Here is a 25,559-nt window from a genome sequence, read left to right on the forward strand (position 1 = left end):
CAGCCCGGGCACCCGGCCCTCACGCCTGCCCAGTAGCAGGAAGATGAAGGAAAGGTCAGATACCGAAAGGCTAACGGGCATGGTTCTGGGTGGCAGACAAGAAGGATGACGGGAAATGGGGCTGGCTCCAAGGATAAGCCCTGACCCCAGAAGGGAATGAGTGGAGGCAGAGAGGCCAGTGGAGGCTGGAGTCTGAATCCTGGCTGAGTGACTGAGGCACAGTGCCATGCCCACCTGGATCCCCACTTTCTCATCCCGAGCAGAGCCAACAGTAGGACGTGCCTCCCAAGTCAGGGGAGTGTAAAAAAGAACAACATGCATAAAGCATGCCGAGTCAAATGTGAAAGGGAGGACAGCCAGACAGAAAGAAGGACTTCCGTGTACTGCTAGCCCCAGGCTGGTCACCAGGGGGGTCTTCCAGGGGAAGCACTCCCCACCCCGGCCCTGCAGCCCCGCGCACCTTCCTTGGAGCCGGTGGCCACCGCCGCAGCAGACATGGAGGCCGAGCCGGTGGATGTCCGGCCCATAGGGCTCGAGTGCTTCCCCCCACGGCCGGGGGGCTTCAGGCCGCTGGGCTTCTGCATGGTGGTGCCACTCGGTGTTTGAGGGGTCCGCGTGGATCACGTCCTCTCTGCCATCGTCACTCACCTGCGGGTAGATGAGAGTGATCACATCATGATGTCACCACTTGCCAGGGCACCCCAACAGTGACACGGCAGGATTCCTACACACACACCCCGCCCAGGGGGGCAGGGGCCACCATGCCCACCCTCTTTCCTCGATAGGGAAACCGAGGCACAGAGCAGTGGCAGCACGCATGGGCCTGGTGTGGCAATGGTGTGGCCTGACATGTGTCCTGGCTGCTGGACTCTGAGGCCAGGTGCATGCTCTCTGCCCACCTCCTGGGTTTGGGGGTCTGCAGTGATACAGCCCTCCACCAGGACCACGCAGCTCAGCACAGCCACCAACAGCCGAGCGTGACTCTCACACAACACAGGCTGGTGTGGATTCTGACACACGTGGGTAGCCTGGGGGTCGCTGTGCAATGGCCCCCAGGCCCTGTGGGACCAGGGAACCACTCATGGCTCCTGACACAGGCGGGACAGAGCAACACCTAGTTCCAACAACTGGCACACTGTCCCACCTTGCCAGCTCTGCTCACCGTCCCAGCACCTGCCACCCCACACCAAGGGTGGGGATCCGTGCACACATGGAGGCCAACACCTGCCTCGGTCCCCTGCCAGGATGGATCTGCCACGTTCTCTGCCTGCCCTGCACCATTACAGCCCCTGCCCTTCTGAGAAGGCCGAGGGGGACGACGCCCAGCCCTATAGGGCAGTAGTGCTTGACAAAGGTGGCTCCTGAGACAGGAAAGCCTCGTCTTCCAGGTGGTCAGCTCAGGGAGCCACATGGCAGCAAGACGAGGCCAGTTGCAGGGGGACCGCGGGAGAGGCAGACAAGACAGGCCTGCCGCACCCTGGCTTCTCCCCCACCACCGCGCCCTGGCCTCTCCTCTGCCATGGCCTCTCCCCCGCCGTGGTGCCCTGGCCTCTCCTCTGCTGTCCTGGCACACACCCTCTTCTGCACCAGACATTGGTGAAGGGCTCACTACGACCAGGCCCCATCCTGCCCTGGAGTGCTCTATCTGGGGAGAACACAGTCCAGCTGGGAAAGAGGATACAGAGCACCACCGGAGGTGCAGAGGTTTCTGGGCAAGGGTATCACCTGGGGACCTCGGGAACAGTGCTCTCTGGGTGCTCGGCTCTGATGCAGTAGGAGATGCCCCTTCTGTCAGGCCAGCCACACTCCACATCCTTACCCCAACCCTTTGCTCCTTTCTCGATCCGTAAGATTTATATGGGCTGACCCACCACACACATGGGGAGTGGGCACATGACCCAGGCCTGGCCAGAGTCCGCGTGGTTAGTGAAGGAAAAATCACATGACCCAAAGAGCACCAGGGCCTGGACTCTGGCTGGTACCTTTCAGGAAGGTTATTTCATTTCTCTGGGGCTGCCTGGGTGTGGGTTGGACGCCAGGAACTACAGGGCCATCCCAGTTACTACATGGAGGAGTCTGCCAGGGAATGAGGCCAACATGGAGAGAGCAGAGCTGAATTGCTGGATTTGGATGGCCTGGATGCAGCTGAGCCTGAAGTTGATCACTTGAGCTCTTCACTTATACTAGTCAACAAATCCTTATACCTGTGCATCATTTTCTCTTTTCGCCTAACCATATTTGAGGGACACTGTCACTTGCAACCAAAAAAGTTCTGACTACTGTAGAGGCCAACCCACAATGCTCACAGCAGGAATCTGCAAAGTGGCCTCAGAACACCTCTCAGGTCAGCAAGTTGAGCCAGCAACACTATGACCTGAGCATGGGACAGACGGCTCCTTATGCAGGGCTGCCAGTCCTGAGAGCAGAGACAAATAAGCTCCCCCAAGGCACACAGTGATGACACCCACATACCCAGGTGAGCCAACAGGAATATGGAACATGGCTGTCAGCCTTAGCTTGGTCCTAGAGCCTTCCAAATCCAACATTCTAACCCTCTGCTGGATGACTCTGACACCCCAGGAATTCTGGGGCCTGGGAGTTGCTGGATCAGTGGGAGTATGAGGCTGCTCCCTTGCTCTCCAGAACCTGGCCCTCCAGGAAGCACATGCCCTAGGGAAGTACCTGTGGGTTGCAGACATCTCTCTCTGGTTCAGTTAGGCTCCATTGGCATCCCCCCAGCACAAGCTTGAGCCCAAGCCTGAATGACCCAAACCCCAATGACTCACTGAGTCAGCAGGGGCGAGGGAGCCTGCTCTCTGGTGACAGGGAATATCCCACCTCTGGGTAGCTAACTGGCCTTCTGCTCCAGCGACTTAGCAGGGGAGGCCCTCTGACCTAGGAAATCCTGAGGTAGGGCCCCATGTGTGTGGGGGCAGAGGAAGACCTCTTGCTGGGAACAGAATGAGATGCAAGGAATCCCTTCCCCATGCCTTTTGGGCCCTTCTCTGATGAAACCTCCCCAACCAGGGAAAAATGTTACAAATCATACATCTAATAAAAGACTTCTATTCAGAACACATGGGGAACTCTGATCACTCACTCATCAGAAGACAAACAACCTAATGGAAAAGGAATAAAAGATTTGAATACCTAGGGTGCCTGGCTGGCTCAGTAGGGAGAGAACATATGATGCTTGACCTTGGGGGTTCTGAGTTCAAGCCCCACACTGGGGGCAGAGATTACTTAAAAAATAAATAAACTTAAAAACAACAAAGTCAAAATAAGTTAGAGACCCCTGGGTGGCTCGGTGGTTGAGCATCTGCCTTTTGCTCAGGTCATGACTCCAGGGTCCTGAGATCAAGTACTGCATCAGAGTCCCCACAGGGAACCTGCTTCTCCCTCTGCCTGTTTCTCTGCCTCTCTCTGTGTGTCTCATGAATAAATAAATAAAATCTTTTAAAAATAAATAAATAAATAAAATCTAAAAAAAAAAATTAAATATTTATCTACCATATGATCCAACTGCCCAAGAGAAATAAAAACACATGTTCATATAGAAATCTGTAAAAAATGTTCATAGTAACTTTATTCACAATAGTCAAACAATGGAAACAATCAAATACCCATCACCTGGTAAATGGTAAGCAGCATATCTATATAATAGAACATTCCTTGGCAATAATAAGTGACTATAACATATGCAACGATATTGACCACCCTCTACAAGGTGCAGCAATAAGAAGCCAGACACAAAAGACTACATATTGCATGATTCTTATTTAGAGGAAGTTTCAAAACTATAGACACAGAAAGCAGATCTGGGGTTGCCTGGGGGTGGGAGCTGGAACTAACCACAAATAGGCATGAGAGAACTTTCCAGAAGGCAGAAGTGTTCCAAAAGTGGATTGTGATGACCACACAACTTGTATTTATACTAAATATCAATTTGTCACCAAGTTATACATTTAAAATGGGTGAATCTTATGGTATATAAGTTAAATCTTAACTTCTAAAAATTATATAAAAAAAATAAAATCCTTGAAGGTTCTCCATAGTAGTGTGCCAGCCTTCAAAGCCCTCCTCATCTCCTTCCTCCAAGCACTATGGCCCTTGCCCACTTACACTGGCCATGCTGGCCTCCAGCCACTCCTGGACCACACTAAGCATCCTCCAGCCTCAGGGCCTTTGCACATGCTGTTCCCTCTACCTCAAATATGGAGGTTCATTGGTCATCACCTTCAAGTATCTGTTCCAATGTCCCCTTCTAAGATTACAACCCCTACTCAGTCTGCCCCCTCCCTCTCCATCTTGCTTTGGCTTTCGCTACTGCTCAAGGAAAGGGACTAGGGTCTATTTTGTTTGCTGTGGTATCCTTTGTCCTGACAAGGGACCTAGGAAGCCCCCCTTCACATCCTCAGCACATAGGACTAAGTAGCTTATGATGACCAGCCCAGCAGGCAGTCTGGTGGCATGGCGACCTTCCGGCTAGCCAGCATGTCCTCTGAGGCAGGGACCAGGCACTCTAACAGTGTCCCTAGCATCGGAGGCTTCTCAACCACACTGCTACTAATGACCCTGCATTCCCTCACTACGCACCTGACACCTTCCCACTTCCCCAGACCCCACTTGTGCTTTTTCTCCTACCTGCTTCACTTCACCTGTTCCAATCCCCTATGAGACACCTAGCCCAATGCTTCCTCCTCTGTAGAGTCTCCCCGAACCTTTGGCCCACAGAGGCCTCAGTATTGCACGCTGAGCCAAAGAAAGATGACACCGTTCTCATTTATCTTCATCTCGCCTCCTGGGAGCTCACGGGCAACCCCAGGCGGGGCCCCAGCTTCTCTGAGAACCCAGCCCCAGCACAGAGCCTGGCACAGAGCCCGTGTTCCGGAAACCCTGTGTGAGGGTACACCTGCCACTGCCCAGAGGACAAAGGCCTCCAAAGCCACAAATCTCTAGGACACTCCTCCCAGGGGAAGCTTCCGGAGGCTCCCAGAGTTGCCCTCCTCCCTCCTAGACCCTGAAGATCCCAGCAGCTTCTCCTTCCTTATAGGAATGTGGCCTTATTATTCCTCCCAAACCCCAATGAGCCAGAAGCCATCTCAAGGGAGGAACACAGAAAGCTCAGAAAAGTTGAGGGACTCACCCAAAGTCACAGGCTGCTCAGTGGCCATGCTGGACTCGGCCCCGGGACTGGCCCTCCCCTGCCTCCCTAGGCTGGCGTCCCCCAGCCTGGACTAACATTTGTGAGACCCCTGGCCTCCGCGGAGAGCGCCTGGGTGCCTCACTGACAAAGGAGACCAGAGGAGTTGGCTGCATTCGCTAGTCCCACCACCAATGCCGGCCGGGGGGGAGGACCAGGCAGGAGAGGCCAGCAGCCACTCCCACCCCCAGGGTCTCCGAAGCTGGGAGAGCCTGTGAAGGGGAGAGGGGAGGAGAGAAGAAGTGGTGAGCAGGAAGAGGGGGAGGAACCCGGGGCCAATCACCCCTTTGTGACTCAGCCCTGCATGTGGGATTGAGGAAGGAAAGGCTTTCTTGGGAAAAGCCAGGACAGGGTGATAAATTGGCCTCCGGCCACCCTGTAGGGGGTGGGGCAGGCCTGGGAGACCAGGAGGGAGGAGACTTAAGGCAATGTGGGTCCAAAGCCCACCCACCGCAAGTGGCTATGGGTCTTCAGCTGGTGTGAGCCTGCTGCATCGCCTGCAGGACAGGGCAGGGAGCATGGACGAGTGAGTCCGAACACAGGCCCACGGGCGGCCCTCCACGCCTAGCATGCAGCAGCCGCCACTCCGATCGGTGTCTACTCTGATGTCGGGAGGCCTGGGGTGCCAGGCAAGGCGGGCACGGGAGGGGAGAGGAGGGCCGGCAGCATTCAGACCAACAGGCCCCCTTTTGTGCTGCCCTCAATGGCCATTTACCAAAGACAAACCCGGGCTGCATTTCAGGGTTTCCATTTCAGCTGCGCTGGGGGTGGCTGCTGCAGTCGTGGCGGGGACGAGGCCCAAGAATGATCCACCAATAGGAGGCTCAGGGTGTGGCCTCGACGGAATGGGCGGAAAGGTGCCAACTAGGGCAGTGGAAAGCCCACATCCGGGGCACTGGCATCACCCAGAGGGCGAGGGAGGCGGGCGGTGGGAATCCCACTGTGGAGGCCCGGCCACCACTCACACCGCACCCTCGGCTGGATAGACACTGGGCCAGGACCACTGCGGGGACAAGCCCAGCCTTTAAACCTAGGCCCACTACCTCCACCAACCCCAGGGGCTCTCCTGGCTTACTCGTCCTCCTCCTCCCTCAGGGGTCAGCAGCCAGGGGGCCCACATACCCCCTCAACCCTATGACCTTAGTGCCAGGTGATATGGCACCCAGAGGTGAACTCAGTGTGGCCCCTGAGCACTCCCCACGAGCCCTGAGGCTCAGGCCACAGCAGTCCCATGAGAGGAGGGAGTGGGGTGCGGGGGGGCGGGGAGGGGAACTTCAGGCAGAGACCGTGTTCTGCTAGGTCAACCAAACAGTTGAGGATTTAGTGGTTAAAATGTGGGGAGGAGGCGTATCTGGGTGGCTCAGCGGTTGAGCATCTGCTTTTGGCTCAGGGCATGATCCTGGGGTCCTGGGATTGAGTCCTGCCTCAGGCTCCCTGCGAGGAGCCTGCTTCTCCCTCTGTCTGTGTCTCTGCCTCTCTCTGTGGGTCTCATGAATAAATAAATAAAATCTTAAAAAATAAAATAAAATGTGTGTCGGGGGGTAATCCAGAGGCAGAGAGGGAGGGGTGGGGATTTCCCAGTCACACATTGGCATCAGCCTGAGTGGATAAGGGGCCTCGAAGGATGTCAAGCAAAGGGTGTGACAGATCAAATGTGCCTGTTGGCAAAACCACCAGGGAGCTGATGAGGGCGCTGGGGGGAATGAGGGCAGGGAGGCCACTGTCCTGGGGGACGTTTGACAGACAAGGGACACGACCATGCAGCCTGAGCCACAACAGAGGCAGGGGCTGGAGGGGCCAGAGCGGGGGAGAGGTATTGAGCCGCATTTGATGGCAAATGGTGTGGGTGTGGAGGGAGCACCCAGGGTCCCAGCAAGAGGGGGAACCTCTCCATGCTGGGAGGGACCTCGGAGAAGGTGTCCTTTTGGGACATCAGGTATGAGGTCCCCAAGGGACACCAAGTGGGGGGGTAGGAGGCCAAGGGATGGAGCCCTTAGGAGAGTCACTGGGGATGGCCAGGGCGGGAGAATCAGAGGCTGGGTGCATCCCCATATGTGACATGAGGGAAGATCTGAAGGCACCCCAGATAGGCAGGTAAGAACCAGACAGGTAAGATTAGGCAGCTTTCGAGGAGAGGGTGCCACGGGACAGCAGGGACAGCCGCTGAGTCTCTCAGTCAGCAGGGAAATGCAAATGCAAGCCACAAGGAGATCCCATTTCCCACCCAATCAGATGGGCACAAAGTCAAAAAGCCAGGTGACAACAAGAGTTGGCAAGGCCATGCAGCAGGGGCCGGTGGCCACGGAGCCTGAACCTCCCTGCGCAGCCCTAACACAGTGCTCCATGAACCAGCTGGGGAACGAGGGTGGGAATGGGGTGGGAACAGGGCTGGGGCCGGGTAACTGGGGGCTCGATTCCTAGTTCTAAGATTGATTTCTTACTTACATTTTTTTTTTTTTAAGATTTTATTTATTTATTCAGGAGAGAGTCAGAGATACAGACAGAGGAAGAAGCAGGCTCCCTGCCGGGAGCCCGATGTGGGGCTCGATCCCAGGACCCCAGGATCACACCCTGAGCCAAAGGCAGCCACTCAACTGCCGAGCCACCCAGGTGCCCTCTAAGATTCATTTCTTAAGTCCTGCAGGATGTACAGGGGTGTTGATCATATTGTCTATTTCTTTTCTTGAGTGTCTGAAATATTCACGACCATTTTTTCAATAAAAAAAAATGTAGAACTCTACTTCTGAAACTTATATATGTTAATTAATTGAGTTTAAATTAAATTAAATTGAATTCTTAAAAATGTAAAGATAGACACAGGGGAGGGGAAAAGCTAAGAGTTCCTCTCCTCCCTGTACACACCTACCCAGAAAAATGGGGGGGGCAGACCCCAAACAGAGTGGACCCCACAGGTGTTGACTGCCACCCCAAGGCTCCCCGTTATGTTAATGTAGGGTGGGGTCCCCTGGCCCTGCCCTACCAGGCACCTCAACACTCCCCCCTGCACTAGAAACCTGGTGCCAGCCCAACCCCTTAATCTAGCCAGCGGGTGTGACCACCACCCTCCCCACCTGCTCCCCGCTGCCACTCACTGCTTGTCCCATCCTGCTTAGAAGAGAGGCTCATCTTGCCTCCATTTGACCAAGGCTTGGGGACTTTCACTTGGTAGTGAAGCTAAAATCCCCATGTGGGAGCACAGAGCATGGCAGGGCTGAGACAGGCCCCCTCCCTGTGAGTCCTGCCAGCTGGAGGGGAAAGCCAAAACCTGGAGCCTCACACCAGCTGCCCCCTGGGCCCAGGACGTCCAGGGAGATGGTGCAGATCTGCCTGTGTCCACCCTTTGCTCTCATACCATCAGTGAGGCCCCAGGGAGCCAGCCCAGGCTGTACAACTTTGCTACACATATTGCTGCCAGCCAAGGGAAGGAGATAGTGGCCCCAAAAAGGACAGGGAGGTAATGGGCCTTGCTCGGGGTCCAGAGTCACCCTGGGAGTACCAAAGGGCCCAGGAGCCACCCAGGACCAGGATGGGGAAGGGACTAGCCTGAGCCTCACAGCAGGGCTAGGGCCGGAACCCAGGCTCCACTAGCCCATGTGGCTGCAAGGAGATGTGGGCTGAAGCAAGGAAGATGGCATGCCGTGCCAGCAGCATAGACACAGAGGGCAGGGCACCCAGGGGCTGAGCAGGGGACAATATGGGGGCCCCACTGGACCCCAGCTTCTCTGACACCCAAGTCTGGAAGACAAGAGGGGCCCAATCTGGTGTGCTCACCATCCTCACAGCCTCTATGCTCAGGGCTGGAGATCCCAATTTGTAAAGTTGCCATTGTCCCCATCCTGCCACCCCATGGCCTGGGGTGACAGCAGAGCCCCTGGAAAAGGCTGGCATGCCTGTCTCACCTGAGCTGGACACACTGGAGCAGGGTCATCTTCTCTCAGGCCTGGAGGTGGTTCAGAGTCTGTCTCTTGGAGCAGCAAAGGGAATCAGGGCCAGGGCTGTGTCAGGTCTAGGAAGAGGAAGGAAAGTCCATGTCAATATACTTCCTTGCCTCATGTGCACATGTGTGCGTGCACCCCCCCCACCCCCCCCCCCACACACAGATGTGGCATGCTCAGAACCAGGGGACAGCCAGGGCTCCAGAGCCAACTCCAGGCTGTGTCACCACCCACAGCCCCAGCGAATGGACAGCCAGGGCCCTCCTGGCACTGGCCCAGGATGCTGGGCAGGCACTGGCTGACTCAAGTGGCCCCCTGACCTACCTTTATTCCCATTTCACAGAATTGGAAACTGAGGCCCAGGCTGACGGCCACAGAGCAAGTGAACAGGACAGTGAGATTCAGGTGACAGAAACTGGTACTGGGCAAGGGGGTCCCCAGATGGAGTCAGAGGCCAATGGAGGGAAGGGGCCTCCTGAGGTCACTTAGTGATCTGGGTAGAACAGGAAGGAAAGGGCTCTTGTGTCCTGGCCTGGGAGGATCTATTCTCCTTTTACTATTGTAGCTCCATCCAACATATACAGGCCAGGGAGCCTCAGGAAAGCACCCCATCACCTGGGTTCCCCTTCCCACCCTAGCCAGCTGGACCTCCTCTCTAGGGTCAGAATTTGTACAAGAAGCTAAAAATACCCAGGTCATGATCCCAGGGTTCTGGGATTGAGGTCCACATTGGGCTCCCTGCTCAGTGGTGGTCTGCTTCTCCTTCTCCCTCTGCCCTCCCCCCACCCACTCATGCTCTCTCTCTCAAGTAAATAAATAAAATCTCAAAAAAATATATATATATCCCTGAGCAAAGGACGGTTTTTACAGTAAGTAATGCTGAGTCAACTGGATAACTACAGGCAGGGAAAAATCATGATCCCGGCTATAGTGGATAGAAATATGGCCTCCTAACAGTGTTTATGTCCCCATTCCTGGAACCTGTTAACACGTTAGCTCACATTTGGCAATGGGGAATTAAGGTTGTAAATGGAATCAAGGATTTTAGTCAGCTGACCTGCAGATAGAAAGATTATACTGGGGGATCCCTGGGTGGCTCAGCGGTTTCACGCCTGCCTTTGGCCCAGGGCGCGATCCTGGAGTCCCGGGATCGAGTCCTGTGTCAGGCTCCCGGCATGGAGCCTGCTTCTCCCTCTGCCTGTGTCTCTGCCTCTCTCTCTCTCTATGTCTATCATAAATAAATAAATAAAAATAAATCTTTAAAAAAAAAAAGAAAGATTATTCTGGATTACCCAGGCGGACCTAATGTGATCACAAGGATCCTTCTAAGCGCAAGAGGGAGACAGGACAGATAGAATCAGAGAGAAGGCAGTGTGCCAAAAACTGAGTGCAACAATGTGGGGGGGGGCGTGCATCAGCCAAAGAATGTGGGTGGCCTCTAGAAGCTGGGAAAGTCAAGAGACAGATCCTTCTCTGAACTTCTAGAAGGAATACAGCCCTGCTAGCACCCTGATTTTAGCCTGGAGTGATCCATTTCAGACTCCCAGCCTCCAGAATTATAAGAATTTGTGTTGTTTGGGGAGCCACCACATTTTTGGTCACTAGTCTGAGCAGCAAAAGGAAACTAATACGTTGACTTCACATCATACACAAAAATTAATTCCAGATGGACGCAGATCTAACTGTGAAAGATCTAACTACAGTTTTTAGCAGAAGACAAAAAAAGATCTTCATGACACTAGGACAGGCAAAGATTCCTTAACTAGGACACAGGAAGCACTGGAAAGCAGGTAAAGGCTGGATAAATTGGACAAAATTAAGATTAAGAGCTTCTGTACATCACATGGTACCGCTGAGGGACAGAGTGCATGTCAAGAGCTCGCCACAGAAGGGAAAGAAGGTATCTGCAATTCCTACATTCGACGGAGGATTCATATCCAGAATATAGAAAGAAGTCCAGTAAATCAAGTTAGAAAGACAAGCAAAACAACTGAGTGAGCACCACACAAAAAGAGGGCATTCAAAAGACCAGCAGGGGGCAGCCCCGGTGGCGCAGCGGTTTAGCGCCGCCTGCAGCCCAGGGCGTGATCCTGGAGACCCTGGATGAGTCCCATGTCAGGCTCTCTGCATAGTGCCTGCTTCTCTCTCTACCTGTGTCTGCGCCTTTCTCTCTCTCTCTCTCTCTCTCTGTCTGTCTCTATGAATAAATAAAGTCTTAAAAAAAAAAAAAGACCAGCAGGCATAAGGAAAGATGCTCACCTTTGCTGGTCACCTGGCTGACTCCGTCCATTGACCAGAAGGTTTAAAGTGAAGCAGACCGGCCACCCCGGGTGTCCTGAGGGCGAGGAAGACCCAGAGCGCCTGTGCACTGCCGGACCAGCGCAAACTGGTTAGCGATTTGGAAGCGGGTTTGGCCTCACAGACTAAACCTGAACGTGACCCAGTGAGGCCACCCCTAGGCACGCCCCCCCCAACAAGAAGGCAGACGGGGGCCATCGGTGCCCCAGAAGATGTGCGGTTTCTAATACTCCCACACTGAATTAACCCAGTTAGCCATCACAATTAGAAATAGTAATTAAGTTGTGGTTTCTTCAGCAAAGAATAAACTACAGCAGTGAAGAAGTAGCAACTATAACTCTATGCAACAATGTGAGTTCTGTGGTTCTGATTGAATGAAAGAAGCCAGGTGTAAGGGGGCATACAGCATGTTGGGGTGCTTGGGCAGACTAGGGGCGCCTAGGGGACTCAGTCAGTTAAGCGTCTGCCTTCAAACTCAGGTCATGATCCCAGAGTCCTGGGATCCAGTGCCACATCTTCAGGCTCCCCTGCTCAGTGGGGTGGGAATGGGGTCTGCTTCTCCCTCTGCCCCTCCCCTACTCATGCATGTGTGCAGGCAACTGCTCTCTTTCTCTCTCAAATAAATAAATAAAATCTTTAAAAAAAAATTAAAATAGGGCAGCCCAGGTGGCTCAGTGGTTTCGCGCCGCCTTCAGCCCAGGGTGCGGTCCTGGAGACCTAGGATTGAGTCCCATGTCAGGCTCCCTGAATGGAGCCTGCTTCTCCCTCTGCCTGCATCTGTGCCTCTCTCTCTGTGTCTCTCATGAATAAATAAACAAAATCTTTAAAAATAATAAAAATAAATACATAAAATGAAGTTCTAACAAACAGATTCATAAATGCAGGGAAACAGACTGGTGGATGCCAGAGGGGAAGAGGGTGGGAGGATGGGCAAAATAAGTGAAGGAGATTAAAAGGTATAAACCTGCAGTTATAAAATAAATAAGTCACAGGGATGATCAGTACAACATAGAAAATGCAGTGAGGGATCCCTGGGTGGCGCAGCGGTTTAGCGCCTGCCTTTGGCCCAGGGCGTGATCCTGGAGACCCGGGATCAAATCCCATGTCAGGCTCCCGGTGCATGGAGCCTGCTTCTCCCTCTGTCTCTGCCTCTCTCTCTCTCTCTCTCTCTCTCTCTGATGACTATCATAAATAAATAAAAATTAAAAAAAAAAAAGTTAAAAAAAAAAAAGAAGAAAATGCAGTGAAAGATATTGTCATAACTTTGGTGTGGTGACAGTTGTGAGGAGCACTGAACAATGCACAGACTCGTCGAGTCACTATGCTGTATGTCTGAAACTGATAATAGTCTGTGTCAACTACAGCACAATTAAAAATAAAAATATAGGAGTGCCTAGGAGGCTCAGTCAGTTAAATATCCGACTCTTGATCTTGGCTCAGGTCATGATCCCAGCGATGTGAGTTCAAGCTGGGAGCTGGACTTCATGCTGGGCATGGAGCCTACTTAAAAATAAACAAGCAAATAAATAAAAACAAAGTTGCCAGACCACCTTTATTGATGGCATCAGAAATCAGGGAAGGGGGATCCCTGGGTGGCGCAGAGGTTTGGCGCCTGCCTTTGGCCCAGGGTGTGATCCTGGAGACCCGGGATTGAATCCCACGTCAGGCTCCCGGTGCATGGAGCCTGCTTCTCCCTCTGCCTGTGTCTCTGCCTCTCTCTCTCTCTGTGTGTGTGTGTTACTATCATAAATAAATAAAAATTAAAAAAAAAAAAAAAAAAAGAAATCAGGGAAGGGGTTTCCTTGGGTCAGGGTTATTGACTAGAAGGACAAGTAAGAGGAGCTTTGGGGAGCCAGCAGTCTCTCACATTCCTGGTCTGGGTTCTGTTATACAGGCATTTCAGTTGTATTTTAATTTAAAAAAAAAAAAAACCTTTGAAAAATATATATATATTTGGGGGTTTTTGCTTTTTTAATTTTTTTAAGATTTTATTTATTTATTCATGAGAGATACGGGGGGAGGGGTGCAGAGACACAGGCAGAGAGAGAAGCAGGCTCCATGCAGAGAGCCCGACGTGGGACTCGATCCCGGGTCTCCAGGATCACACCCCAGGCCGAAGGCGGCACTAAACCGCTGAGCCACCCAGGGATCCTGGATTTTTTTAGTTACCTGGACTAAGGGTGGGTGGCAGCAGAAGTGTAGGAAACAGGTGTGATCCCTGCCCCCCTGGGGCCTTCCCACTCATCAGATAGCCCCAGGCAGTGGTGCCTAACCATGGGGACCCACTGGAGCACCTGTCTCTCCACCGTCCTCCAAGCTCCCTGAGGCCAGGCCCAGGCCCCAGGGAGTTCAAGCATCTAGGCCCTGACACGCAGCAGTGCTGTGCTCACTGGACAACCTTCCAGCACACCAACCTTCTTCCAACATAAGACACGCACGTCAGCACCCAGGATCCTCTCTTGAGCCTTCCCCTGCAGGCAAGGCGCAGGGAAGAGGCTGAATCCACTGAGATTTGGGCCTGCCCCTCACTGCCGTGACAGGGCCCACGCAGCAGCCTAGAGAAGGGATGGACCAGCTCTGGGGCCGATGGGCACCATCAACACCTCTGAACGGCAACCCAGAGCTGTTGGCGAAGGTTGGAGGCGGGATGGGTGGAGGAGGGGCAAAACCTAGTGGCCTCAGGGATAAGGTCAGTCACTAGCAAGCCCTTATACTCAGTGTTTTCTTTTAGTGCTTCCTGGAAGGCAACCACCACCCCCAGCCACCAAATGCTGCCGAAATGCCGCAGATGCCCATCCACACCCATACGTATTCGGTCACATCCCCAGGCCTCTGCACATGCTGTTCCTCTGCCTAGAATGCCTTTCCTTGGGATGCCTGAGTGGCTCAGTGGTTGAGCATCTGCCTTCAGCTCAGGTCGTGATCCCAGGATCCTGGGGCTGAGCCCCACACTGAGCTCCCCGCAGGGAGTCTGCTTCTCCCTCTGCCTTTGTGTGTGTGTCTCTGCCTCTCTGTGTGTCTCTCTCATGAATAAATACATTTAAAAACAAAATGGAATGCCTCTCCTCTCCCCAACTGGCAAACTCCCTCACCTCTCACTGAAAGCAGCTTTAAGAGGACAGGTACTTTGCCTCTCTTGTTCTTTGCTGAGCTCTCGGTACCTAGGACAGCGCCCAGCACACACAGCAGCTCAAAATGTTTAATGAATCCAGGAATGAATGAAAGAAACATGAATGAACGGAAGTGCCCTCCTCAACCATCCTCTTCCTGCCGACACTCAGCTGGAGGCCCATGGCAGCTTGTTCACAAACCATCGCTACACTCACTGGCTGGCTTGAGCAATCTCTGGGAAGAGCAGCACATTCCAAAGCATCTAGCACACAGAGTGGATGCTAACCATCTGTGGGTCCAATGAAACAAAAAAAGCAGGCAGTGAGCCTCCCTTCACTGGAGGGAATCAAGCTGAAAATGAGGCCTCTTCTCAGAGCTCGTTTCTGCTCCCCTTGGTACAGCTGCCCTGAGAGGCTCTCCCAAACTCACACAGCTACTGTTACTGTCAATAACAACATTAACCATTAATGGACCGTGCTGAGCACCCCCATCCCCTCAGGGCCGGTCCACCACAGGGGGAAGGATGATCCCGTGTCCACATTCCCCCCCCCCATCACAGAGAGAGCTTGCTTCTGCACTGTGCTGGACTCAGATCCTGTGTGGGTGTGGGGATCCACTAGGGTAGGGGGCTCAGGTGGGATGAGCCCCGTCTTCTGCTGAACTGCTCCAGCCTCAGGAGCCACAGACATGCACGATCTGTTTTGCTCCAGACACCAGTCCCAGTGCTTTATAAATACCAACTCATTTAACCTTCACAACAGCCCTGTTATGATCTCCACTCATTTTACTAGTAGGGAAACTGACGGTCTGAAGGACTCAATCGTTTGCCTAGGGTGATAGGACCAACCAACAGCAGGTGTGGAATTTGAACTCAGGCCCTCTTGGACACGGAGCCTGAACTTTTAGCCACCTTCCTGACTTTCTCAGAACCAAGACCAGCTATCCTCCAGGCACCTGAGTCAGGGGCACAAGGGCAGAGGTTTAAGCAAGAGGTCAGGAGGGCACCCCATGGCCCTGGGCACCAAGGCCACATGGTCTGTAGCATGTCTGCCCACCAGCCCAGGCACTGCCTGACTCTGGCCCCTCCCCACCCAGCACCCTTTGTTCCAGTTTCCCTGAACTTCTCATTGCTCCTAAAGACACCTCACCCCCATCACTCATCCTGCCAGAATGCCTATGTCCCTCTTCTATCCCTCAGCTAACTACTGGGGCCGACTGGGTGCATACCCAGTATCATGGCCCCAGTGCCTCCTCGTGAGATGGAAATTCTTGGGCAGAGACCAGTGTGCCTCCTGGTTCACTGGCTCTCACTCTCGCCTGGGACTAGTCACACCTCGGTGGAGGGGGCCAGCTGTGCACACGAGCCCCAGCTCTAAGCTGTTCACAGGGACCCTCCAGGAGGTGGCTGCTCCCCCGCCCCCCTGCATTCTGGACCGGGGACCACACTGCCCCACCCCTCCCTACAGTTGCACTGCGTCCCTTAGGCTTTAGCAGTATATATAGTGGGGCTCACACAAGGTGAGGGGACAGTACAGCCCCTCCAAACTCCCACTTCCCCCTCAGATCTGGCTGCTGGAAAGCTCAGAGTCAAATTACCTCCAGTAGAAGGGACAGCAGCCCCCTCTGGCTTCATTTGATTTTCAACTTCCCTCTTGCTCAACCTTCTCACCCCATTTCCATTCCGTTATACTGTGTTTATCTTTGCAAATCACCGCTCCTCCTCGTGCTGGGCTTAGCCCCAAGTCCAAAAGCAGCTAAACTGTGAGCTGTGTCAAGGAACCAACGAATTTATGCAAGGAACAGTCTATAGCAGAAAAGGTAACAGCCAGAGCAGAATCAGGATACGAGGCAGCAAAACATCCAGAGACCCCAAACATCGCTCCCTCCCTCATGGCAGCGTCCAGCTTCAGACTGCACTTGGAAGAATGGTGGGCCGTACGCTGAGCCCCCAGCCAGCAAAACAGGCACCCTGTGTGGGCCTGAAATTCCACCCTGTCGTGGCAAAGAGACCACGAGGGCGAAGAAGGATGTGAACCCGGAGCAGGTGTTTTCCTGGGCAGACAGAGCCAAAGACTAGATTCTAGGGATGCATCAAGAGCTGCCCAGCGAAGACAGAAGTGTTAAGTGGACAAAGCCCCAAATTTATGCCTTGTTAATAAAAACCACCTGGCATGCTCTGCTTTCTATTCAGGAGGGAAATGTTTCATTACCATTTTGAATCACTTCCTCTGAAAACATGAGCTTTGTATTACTGTTTCTGCACACTGACCCTGGCAGCCCTGCAAGGGAGTGGTGGGGCAGGGTGGGCAGTGGGGTGACCCGCGTGCCTGGCTGGCAACCAGATCTCCAGTCTCCAGATCCTAAAGGGTAGAACCTCATCAGCTTCTGAACCAAGGCTGGGGGTGGGGGGAAGGAGCTGTGGTTCACACTCCCCCACTCCCTAGCATCCCCCACTCTCCCTCCCCACACAGGCCAGTCTGATGTACTCCAGCTACTCCCAGGAAATCGCACTGACTAATAGTGGAGACCACAGTTAACTGGCCCTGGGTCTGCCTCTCCTACCAGATCCTGAGTATCCAAAGACAGCAATGTCCCAATTCACCCGCCCTCCCCTAGTCCTCCTCCAGCACATACCATGTATCATACAGCAGGCAACACCAACACTGTAGCAGTATTCCCAGCCCCTGGCCCCAGAGACCACGTGGCCTGGCCCCCCACCACCTGAGTGACACGGTGGGTACCCCCACCCAAGCCGGGCCAGTTGGTCTCCCTAGCACCCCAAGACTGAGAGGAGAGCCCACAGGAGGTCCCGTGGCCTCAAGCTAAAGCCACCACTCAGAGCAGCCATGCCAACAACCCAGAGAGCCAGTCTACAGGGAGAGGAGAAGGGACAGATGCATCTAGAGAGGCAGAGAAAATGAAACCATAGTCCAGAAAGAGGAAAGCCAGAAGGGGGGGGGGGTGCTGCCAGCATCCTGGCTCCTCGGGGAGCCAGGCCTCCTGCAACTGTTGGCTGTGTAAGCTCCTATTCCCTCCTAACTCCCCTCTCACTTAACCTAATTGGAGGAGCTTCCTGTGCCCTGCAAGAAAATCATCCCGGAGACATGGTCAGGGCCCTCCCTGCCTTCCTGCTCACCAAGGCATGCCATGCCCACCACTCCCAGTTCATCAAAGCTGAGGTTCGCCTGGGCCGAGCCAGCACAAGACGGCGGTGGAGAGCAGGAGAGCCTGGCCGGGAAGCCAAGGCACAGCCAGCTACGGGTGGGCCCTGGGAGCCAGACAGTGTGCGGACTTTGTACTTGAGAGAACGAACAGGGTGGTGTCTGAGGAAGGTACGGCACAAACCAAGCTTTACTGAAATGCACATGGTAGCATGTCTCCCAGGCACACGGTAGCGGAAAGGCAAACAGGGAAACCTCTCTATGCCCTGATTCCCTCATCGGTAAAATGTGGGCAGCATTGTAAAGATCTCCACAAATGAATGCATGCGCTTGGCGAGCTCGAAACAGTTCCTGGCACAGAGCAGGCACTCGGTATGTGTTGTTTTTTTCAAGCCTACACAAAAGCTGCCGTTCTCTCCCGACAACCACTGGGCAGGTGCTAAATGTGCCTGTGTCCTAATCCCCAACGTGATGGTATCAGGAGGTGGGGTCTTTGGGAGGTGATAGGGTCGTGGGGGAGGAGCCCCCCTGAAAGGGATTAGTAGCCTCATAAAAGGGACCCCAGACAGCTCCCAGGTCCCTTCTGCCACGTGGGAACATAAGAAGTCTGCACCCCGGAAGAGGGCCTCCCCCATCCATGCCGGCAACCTGATCTTGGGCTTCCGGCCTCTGGAACCGTGAGAAATCAATTTCTGTTGGGCATAAACCACCCAGTCTGTGGTATTTTGTTTCAGTAGCTCAGACGAAGAAGGCAGGGGACCAGCTGGGTCAGGAATGCTGCCCCCGCTCCTCTGGGCATAGAGGCAGAGGTGGAAGAGATGGCATCAAGGGGACCCGGGTCAGTCTTCAGGGTGGCAGAGCTGGGGAGGGGAGGCCAGGAAGAAAGTGTCCCCTACATCACAGAACACAGCAGAGGGAGCAGCCCGGGGAGGAGGGCACAGGGAGCGGCTAACAGGCAGGACTGCCCCACGGTGGACAGCTGGGGAGGGGATGAGCACACGTGTGCCCAAGGAGGCGACACCAAGCACAGCAGCAAGACAAACACTGGGCACTCTCCCTGTCACAGCGCACACCCTTCACCCATACCCCATCCATCCGACTCCCACACCAACCCCAAGAGACAGATACCATAAGCACCTCCATTTTATAGATAGGGAAACCGAGGCAGAGGGGCACAGTGATTCATCTGAGGTCACACAGCTGGTAAGTAACAGAGCCAGAACCCAGGCTGTCAGGCGCCAGCATCCAAACTCTCAACCACCAAAGCAAGTAGCAGATACTGAAAAGGGACTGGTGCCTCTGGGGGTGGATCCCCTCCTTGGGATTTCAAGCTCTGTGTGCAGAACTGCACACACCACCTTCGCAGCCTGCAGGGTACACCTAGAATCTCGCTGGTACACGCTCGTGTGTGCAGAGGCTCCCTCAGACTCCCTCTGCCAGGTGTCCTCTGCCTTTGAAGCTCTGCTCCGTCTCTCCCTGCTTCCCCCAACCTGGAGCGGGTACCCCAACATCTCTCCTGGGCCAGGAGCTGTAGATGCCAATACAGCCTGGGGGGTGGGGCATCTGCAAAAGTAGGGGGGACAGAACAATCCCTTCCCTCAACAACTTCCCCTGACTTAAGCCCCATACGCAGTCACCTAGATCCTCTACTGCTCCTCCAACCCAAGAGCCACCTTTTGGACTCCAAGCGCCCATGCCGCTTCGCCTGCCTGAAGCCCCTTCTGGAATCTTAGCAGCAAACTCCCTGCTCCGCCCCAACTTCCAGGGGTCCCCCCCTCTGTATTCCCAGCTCCCCCACCAGGACCACTGCACTCAAGGGCTGCTGGGCTGTTCTCCTTGGGAGGAGCTGAGGCCAGGTGACAGCAGCGGGATGAATGAAGGGCTCATTGTTTACATTACCACCGGCGGGGAGTCTTGCCCCACGTGGTGTTCCCTGCACTCTCCTCCTCCTCTGCCAGCAGCCCTAGGCCAGTGCGACCCCCAGTGACCTCCCCTGGGCATCTTACAAGGGTGAGGACATCGCCCCTCCTACTGGACTCCTACTTGTCTCCCAGGTGGGAGCGGCGGGGTATCATCGGCGGGGGATGCGCTGCTGGGTGTGTGACCCTCCCCAAGGTGCCCCCTCTGTCCATCCTTCCTAGGGTGGGGTTGGGGCCTGCGTGGCAGTGCCCAGTGGGCACCCGCCCCGCCCAGGCCCCGCCTGAAGGGCCCAAACGGGCGCGCCCTGGAGGCCCAGCAAAGCATCTCGGCGGCGAAGGCCCCTCCCTGTGGGGAGGGCAGGAAATCTGCTGCCTCACCAGCTCCAAGCGCCAGCCTCGGGGTGCACCCCCTGCGCGAAGCCGCCCTGCCCCAGTCCCCCCTCACCGCCTCCACCGGGCACTTCAACCAAGTTTTGCAAAGGCGACCGGGCGGGCGACCCCAGCCGCGGGGCGCGGGCTCCGTGCTCCCCCAGGCCCGGGGCTGCAGGGGCTGCTGCGCGGCCGCGCGCCCCCCGCCCCCCGCCCCCCCCGCGGCGCCTGCGGCCGCCCCGCGCAGCCCCCGAGAGCCGAGCCCAGGCTGCCCCCGCGCCCCCGCGCCCCCGCGGAGGGACCCGCTGCCCGGGGCCCCCACGCCAGGCGCGTCCCCTCCTCGCCCGCGGGCGCCGGGGCAGTGGGGGTGCGGCCGGGCGGCCCTCGCCCGCGCCCTTGCCCCCGCCCCCGCCCCCGCCCCCGCCCCCGACAGTGCCCGCGGGCGGCCGCCCCGCTGCAGCCCAGGCCCCGCCGCCGCCCGCGGCCCCCGCTCCTTTGTTGCCCGGCCAGCCGCCTCCCGGGCCTCCGGCGGCTCCTACCTGGGCCCCGGCGGCGGGCGGCTCGCAGCCCGGCCTCCTCCTCCTCCTCCTCCTCCTCCTCCTCCTCCTCCTCCGCTCCGGGCCCGGCCGGGCGCCGCGGGGGACACGATGCTGCGGCCCCTCCCGGCGCCGCCGCCCCCGGCCGCTGCCCCTCCCGGCGCCGGGGCTCCGCGCTCGCGCTCCGGGCCCGGGCCTGGCGTCCGGGCGGCGGCGGGAAGGCGGGCGGCGCGGACCGAGCAGCCCCAGCCGCCGCCGGCGCGCCCCGCGGCCGAGCCGAGCCGAGCCGAGCCGAGCGGGAGCGGAGCGAGCGGCCCGGCTCCGGGAGGGAACAAAAGGGGCCGGCGCTGGGGCGGGCGCGGGGGGCGGGGCCTGGCGCGGCGCGGGGCAGGCGCGCGCTCGCTTGGCCTCGCGGTCCTCGGGCCGCCGCGCCGCGCTGCCAGCGGGCGGGCGGGCGGAAAACGCGGAAAACGCGGCCGCGCCTCGACCTCCGCGCGCGCCGTCAGCCCGGGGGCTGGGGGGCGCTGGTGGTGGTGGCGAGGGAAACACGCGGCCGGGGGCGCGCACCCGCCACGCGCGAGGCCGTCCCACGCCCCTGGGAGAGGTGGGGGCTCGGGATGCAGGGCGGGGAGGGATGCGGAGGCTCCCGGAGTTTCCGGGAAGGCTCCACAGAGGAGGTGACGTTTGGACAGGACAGGAAGGGATGAGGAAGGGATGCTGCAGCCGAGCTGAGAACTCCAGGTCTTCCTGAGCTGTCCTGAGGCCAGAGCGGAGGGCGGGAAATGGCACGGGTGTCTGGCTGATAACGCTCCCAACACGTCTTTGGAAAAAGTGGTACCCAAGTGCCAGAGGAATATTGCATCCCTCCTCCCTGCAGTAACATCTGTCTCCTGTGGTATCAGAGGAGTCCGCACAGCTGCCAGCCCACCCCTCCATGACCCCGTCCCCCATGGGGAGCCAGAGGTTAAGCGGCAGCCCAGGAGCGAGAAGTAAGGGAATCCTAACACCCATAGGTGCCTGCACTGGGATTGGCCTTCCTGCCTTCGTTCTACCTGCACCCCCCGCCCCCTTGATAAGCTAACCTCTGAGCCTTTGCCCTTACAGTCTTTTTCTACCCGGAGTAGTGCCTTTTCTCCGTTTGAGAAATCGTCCTTCCCTTTCAAAGCCCAGCTCAAATTCATCTCCAGTCCCTTGAATATGGAAATATGGATGTGTTGGGGGACACTGTGGTCCACACAGTGACACATCAAGGAGAGCAGGCATCAGGCAGGCTTCATATCCCCCCAAGGCACCCAGTTCAGTGCCTGGCCAAGGGTAGACACTCAATGACACTTGAATGAATGTATTGGCTTAATTACCACCACCATCCCTCCACTCCTCTGGTATCCATAATCTTTAAGGAATGAGTTAACCTCTTGAACTCAGTTTCCCCGCCTACAAACTGAGGGTAGTGTTTCAGTTACTTTAGCTAAAGGGTAAAGGTATGATGATGGAGGCTGGGCGCTGGCCAGCCCTGAGGAGGAGGTCTCCAGCTGATGGGTAGAACCAGACCTGGAGACCAAGAGGAGAGGAGGGTGTAGAGTGGGCCCAGAGAAGAACAGTCTGGAGGAGGTGTCAACCTGATGGGAGGAGATGGAATTACAGGTGGAGAGGGCTGTGTTCAGGAACCAGGGAGCTAATGTGCCCATGTGGCCAGGTTGGACGGTCTAAAAATTAGGAGATAAGCCACAAGGCACAGTGCAGAGGTAAAAATCCAGCTCCAGGGCACCTGGGTGGCTCAATGGTTGAGTGTCTGCCTTTGACTCAGGTCATGATCCCGGGGACCTGGGATCGAGTCCCATATCAGGCTCGCCTGCACAGAGCCTGCTTCTCCCTCTGCCTGTGTCTCTGCCTCTCTCTGTGTGTGTGTCTCTCATGAATAAATAAATAAAATCTTAAAAAAAAAAAAAACAAGAATCCAGTTCCATCACCTAGCAGCTAGCAGCTAGCTGATGGGCAATCCTCTCTGGGCCTCAGTTTTCCCATCTATAAAGTGGAGGTAGTGATAGACTACCTCCTAGGGTTGTTGTCAAGGTTGAGTACATTACTCTGCATGAAGTGCTAAGAGCAGTCAGTGTCTAGTCTACAGTTAGCATTCCACAGGTGTGCACTTCAGGGCGCCTGACCAGCTCAGTCTGTAGAGTGTGCAACTCTTGATCTTGGGGTGGTGAGCTCAAACCCCACGCTGGGTTTTGTTTTTTAAGAAAAGAAATGTGAGGGCAGCCCTGGTGGCTCAGTGGTTTAGCACTGCCTTCCGCTTGGGGTGTGATCCTGGAGACCCGGGATTGAGTCCCATGTCGGGCTCCCTGCATGTATGGAGTCTGCTTCTCCCTCTGCCTGTGTGTGTCTGCCTCTCTGTCTCTCTCTGTCTGTCATGAATAAATAAATAAAATATTTAAAAGAAAAGAAAAAAATGTGAGGGGCTCCTGGGTGGCTCAGTGGTTGAGCATTCTGCCCTCAGCCCAGGTTGTGATCCCGTGGTCCTGTAATCGAGTCCCTCATTGGGCTCCCTGCAGGGAGCCTGCTTCTCTCTCTGCCTATGTCTCTGCTTCTCTCTGTGTGTCTCAAATAAATAAATAAATAAATAAATAAATAAATAAATAATTTTTTAAAAAAAGAAAAGAAATGTGAATTTCTCTCAAAGAGCAAGGTCATTGGAGGATGTGTTAAAGAGTTTGGATTTCCTCCTGTGAGCGGGGGCGAGGGGGTAGATTTCAAACACAGTCCTCTCTAACCAGAGAGAGGAGGAAGCGCACAGTGAAGGGCTGGGCTCTTTTGGGTCCTGGTCTCCTAGATTCGGCCACAGGCCTCCCTCCCTCCCTGTGGGAAGGGAGCCCAGGATGACTGCAAAGACCCTGGGGGCCCTGAAGATGCAAACCAGGTGAGAGCCAATCAGAAGTGGGCCCCTGCTAGGCTCAGCTGGTTGAGCATCTGACTCCTGCTTTCAGCTCAGGTCATGATCTCAGGGTCATGGGATGGAGCTTCACATGGGGCCCTGGGCTCAGCGCAGAATCTGCTTAAGACTCTTTCTCTGCCTCTCCACCCTCAAAATAAATATAAATAAATAAATAACTATTTAAAAAAAAGAAGAAGAAGCAACTCAGCTGAGTTGCTGAGGGATGAGCAGCCTCAGAGGCAGGCTGAGACGCCGAGAGAGACCAGCTAGAAGGCTTTGGGAGTCCAGGCTAGACCTTAGGGGCTGGGACGCTGTGTGTGGGGGTGTGCAGCAAAGAAAACAGGGCAGGGGGAGGATCTCTGGGTGGCTCAGCGGTTTAGCGCCTGCCATTGGCTCAGGGCGTGACCCTGGAGTCCTGGGATCAAGTCCCACATGGGGCTCCCTGCATGGCGCCTACTTCTCCCTCTGCCTGTGTCTCTGCCTCTCTCTCTCTCCGTGTCTCTCATGAATAAATAAATAAAATATTTTTTAAAAAAGAAAAGAAAAAAAGAAAAAGAAAACAGGGGAGGGGCCCAGGCCCTGCCAGAGGTTCTTAAGATTTTAGGGGCATTGGTGCCCTTGAAACTTGAGACCTGTGGACTCTCCCAGAAACATACAATATGCTGATGCATGTACACGTGTGTGCACATACACGTACCCATGCACACGTATACACACGCAGAGTTTTGCAGACAGGTTCAGACAATTCTTGGACCTTTTGAAGCTCTACCTAGTTTATATATCCAAGGTTTTAGGGCAGAGAGCTCAGAAAAGATGGGTGTAGGCTCATTAGAGGGGAACAGGGCATAGCAGAGAGTATGATTTGCCCAAATGGATGGGTTTCTGACCCAGATGAAGTGGCACCTGGGTCCTGGGGTCACTTCTCCCTCCTTTGGCACCTAAGGCTTCTGGAAGCAGGAAAATGGCCAAGGTTCCCAGGACATCAGCCCATAGGAAATAGGCTAAGAAGTTTCTCAGTTGGAAACTAAACCAGAGTTTAGTCCTGACCCCTCCTTTCAAAGATGGGTAAACCGAGGCCCAAAGAGAGGCAGGGCTAAAAATAATAAAAATTAGAAAATAAAGAAAAGCAGGGATCTATCCAGGGCAGGGTCTGGCCTGCTGTGATGCACCTGAGCTCAGTGATGCCTGACCAGGTTCAGACACCCCCTCCTGCCTTCCACCCAACCCTGGCCCCTCACCAGCCCCCTCCCTCCCTGACAGCCCCCAGCATTCTTCATACTAACATGCAGGCAGGGCACTAGCTTCCCCTTCCTGGAAACCATGGGCGGAGCTGCAAAGGGGCAACTCACCTGTCACGCTTGTTCTAGGTAAGAAAAGAGAGTTTCTACTTTGTGGAAGCTCAGATTGGGGTTTGCTGCTTCCTGTAGCTAAGTGAATGTTGCAGAGGTAGAGAGTGGAGCTGGGCATGATGCCTGCCCCTGGACATCAGGCCTGGGGGGGCGGTGGCAGTGCGGACCAGGGGAGGAGAGCCCTCCCAGCTGACCTCTCACCCAGGACTTTTGTCTCCACAGAAAGCGCTGATCGGGCCATTTTCTTGCTGACACTGGCCCTGACTAGCAGCCCCACGAGATGGTGGCGGGGGGCGGGGGGGCTTTCATGGGAAGAGCGCCCTGGGAATAACAGGGGTGCCGGGGCAGAGCTCTTGGAGGCAGAGACCACAGGAGAGGCCTGGCTGCCCTGCAGGTTGCCACCGCTCTGGTGGACTTTTTATTGTTTTATTTTATCTTTTAGGACCCAAAGGACATTGGCATGATGGAATATTTTATAGCCTTGCTCTTTACAAGGAATTTGTAATAACATGGGGAAAACAGTCCCATTTTTTTTTTAAGATTTTATTTATTTATTCATGAGAGACACACAGAGAGAGAGAGGCAGAGACACAGGCAGAGGGAGAAGCAGGCTCCATGCAGGGAGCCCAACGTGGGTCTCGATCCCCGCACTCTGGAATCATGCCTTGGGTTGAAGGCAGGTGCTTAACCGCTGAGCCACCCAGGGATCCCAGCGGTCCCATTTTTATGTCAATTGAAACATG

General features: G+C 55.3%; 1 protein-coding gene across 6 annotated transcripts in view; it reads right to left on the minus strand.

Moving 5' to 3' along the window:
- CLIP2 (CAP-Gly domain containing linker protein 2) overlaps positions 1-20,789 on the minus strand; it is a 72,717-nt gene extending 51,928 nt beyond the window's left edge. For 5 of the 6 annotated variants that reach the window (XM_041748936.1, XM_041748935.1, XM_041748937.1 and 2 more), the window contains exons 1-3: positions 20,536-20,789; positions 9,103-9,209; positions 461-648 (exon numbers count right to left, since the gene is read on the minus strand). In XM_041748936.1, coding sequence (XP_041604870.1) covers positions 461-584 — 124 coding nt within the window. In that variant the 5' untranslated portion in view covers positions 585-648; positions 9,103-9,209; positions 20,536-20,789. The remainder of the gene's footprint in view (positions 1-460; positions 649-9,102; positions 9,210-20,535) is intronic. The other variant, XM_041748938.1, reaches the window with a different exon arrangement.
- Positions 20,790-25,559: the final 4,770 nt, after the last annotated feature.

The sequence above is a fragment of the Vulpes lagopus genome, chromosome 3 (genome assembly GCF_018345385.1).
Source record: "Vulpes lagopus strain Blue_001 chromosome 3, ASM1834538v1, whole genome shotgun sequence".
Classification (NCBI taxonomy): domain Eukaryota; kingdom Metazoa; phylum Chordata; class Mammalia; order Carnivora; family Canidae; genus Vulpes; species Vulpes lagopus.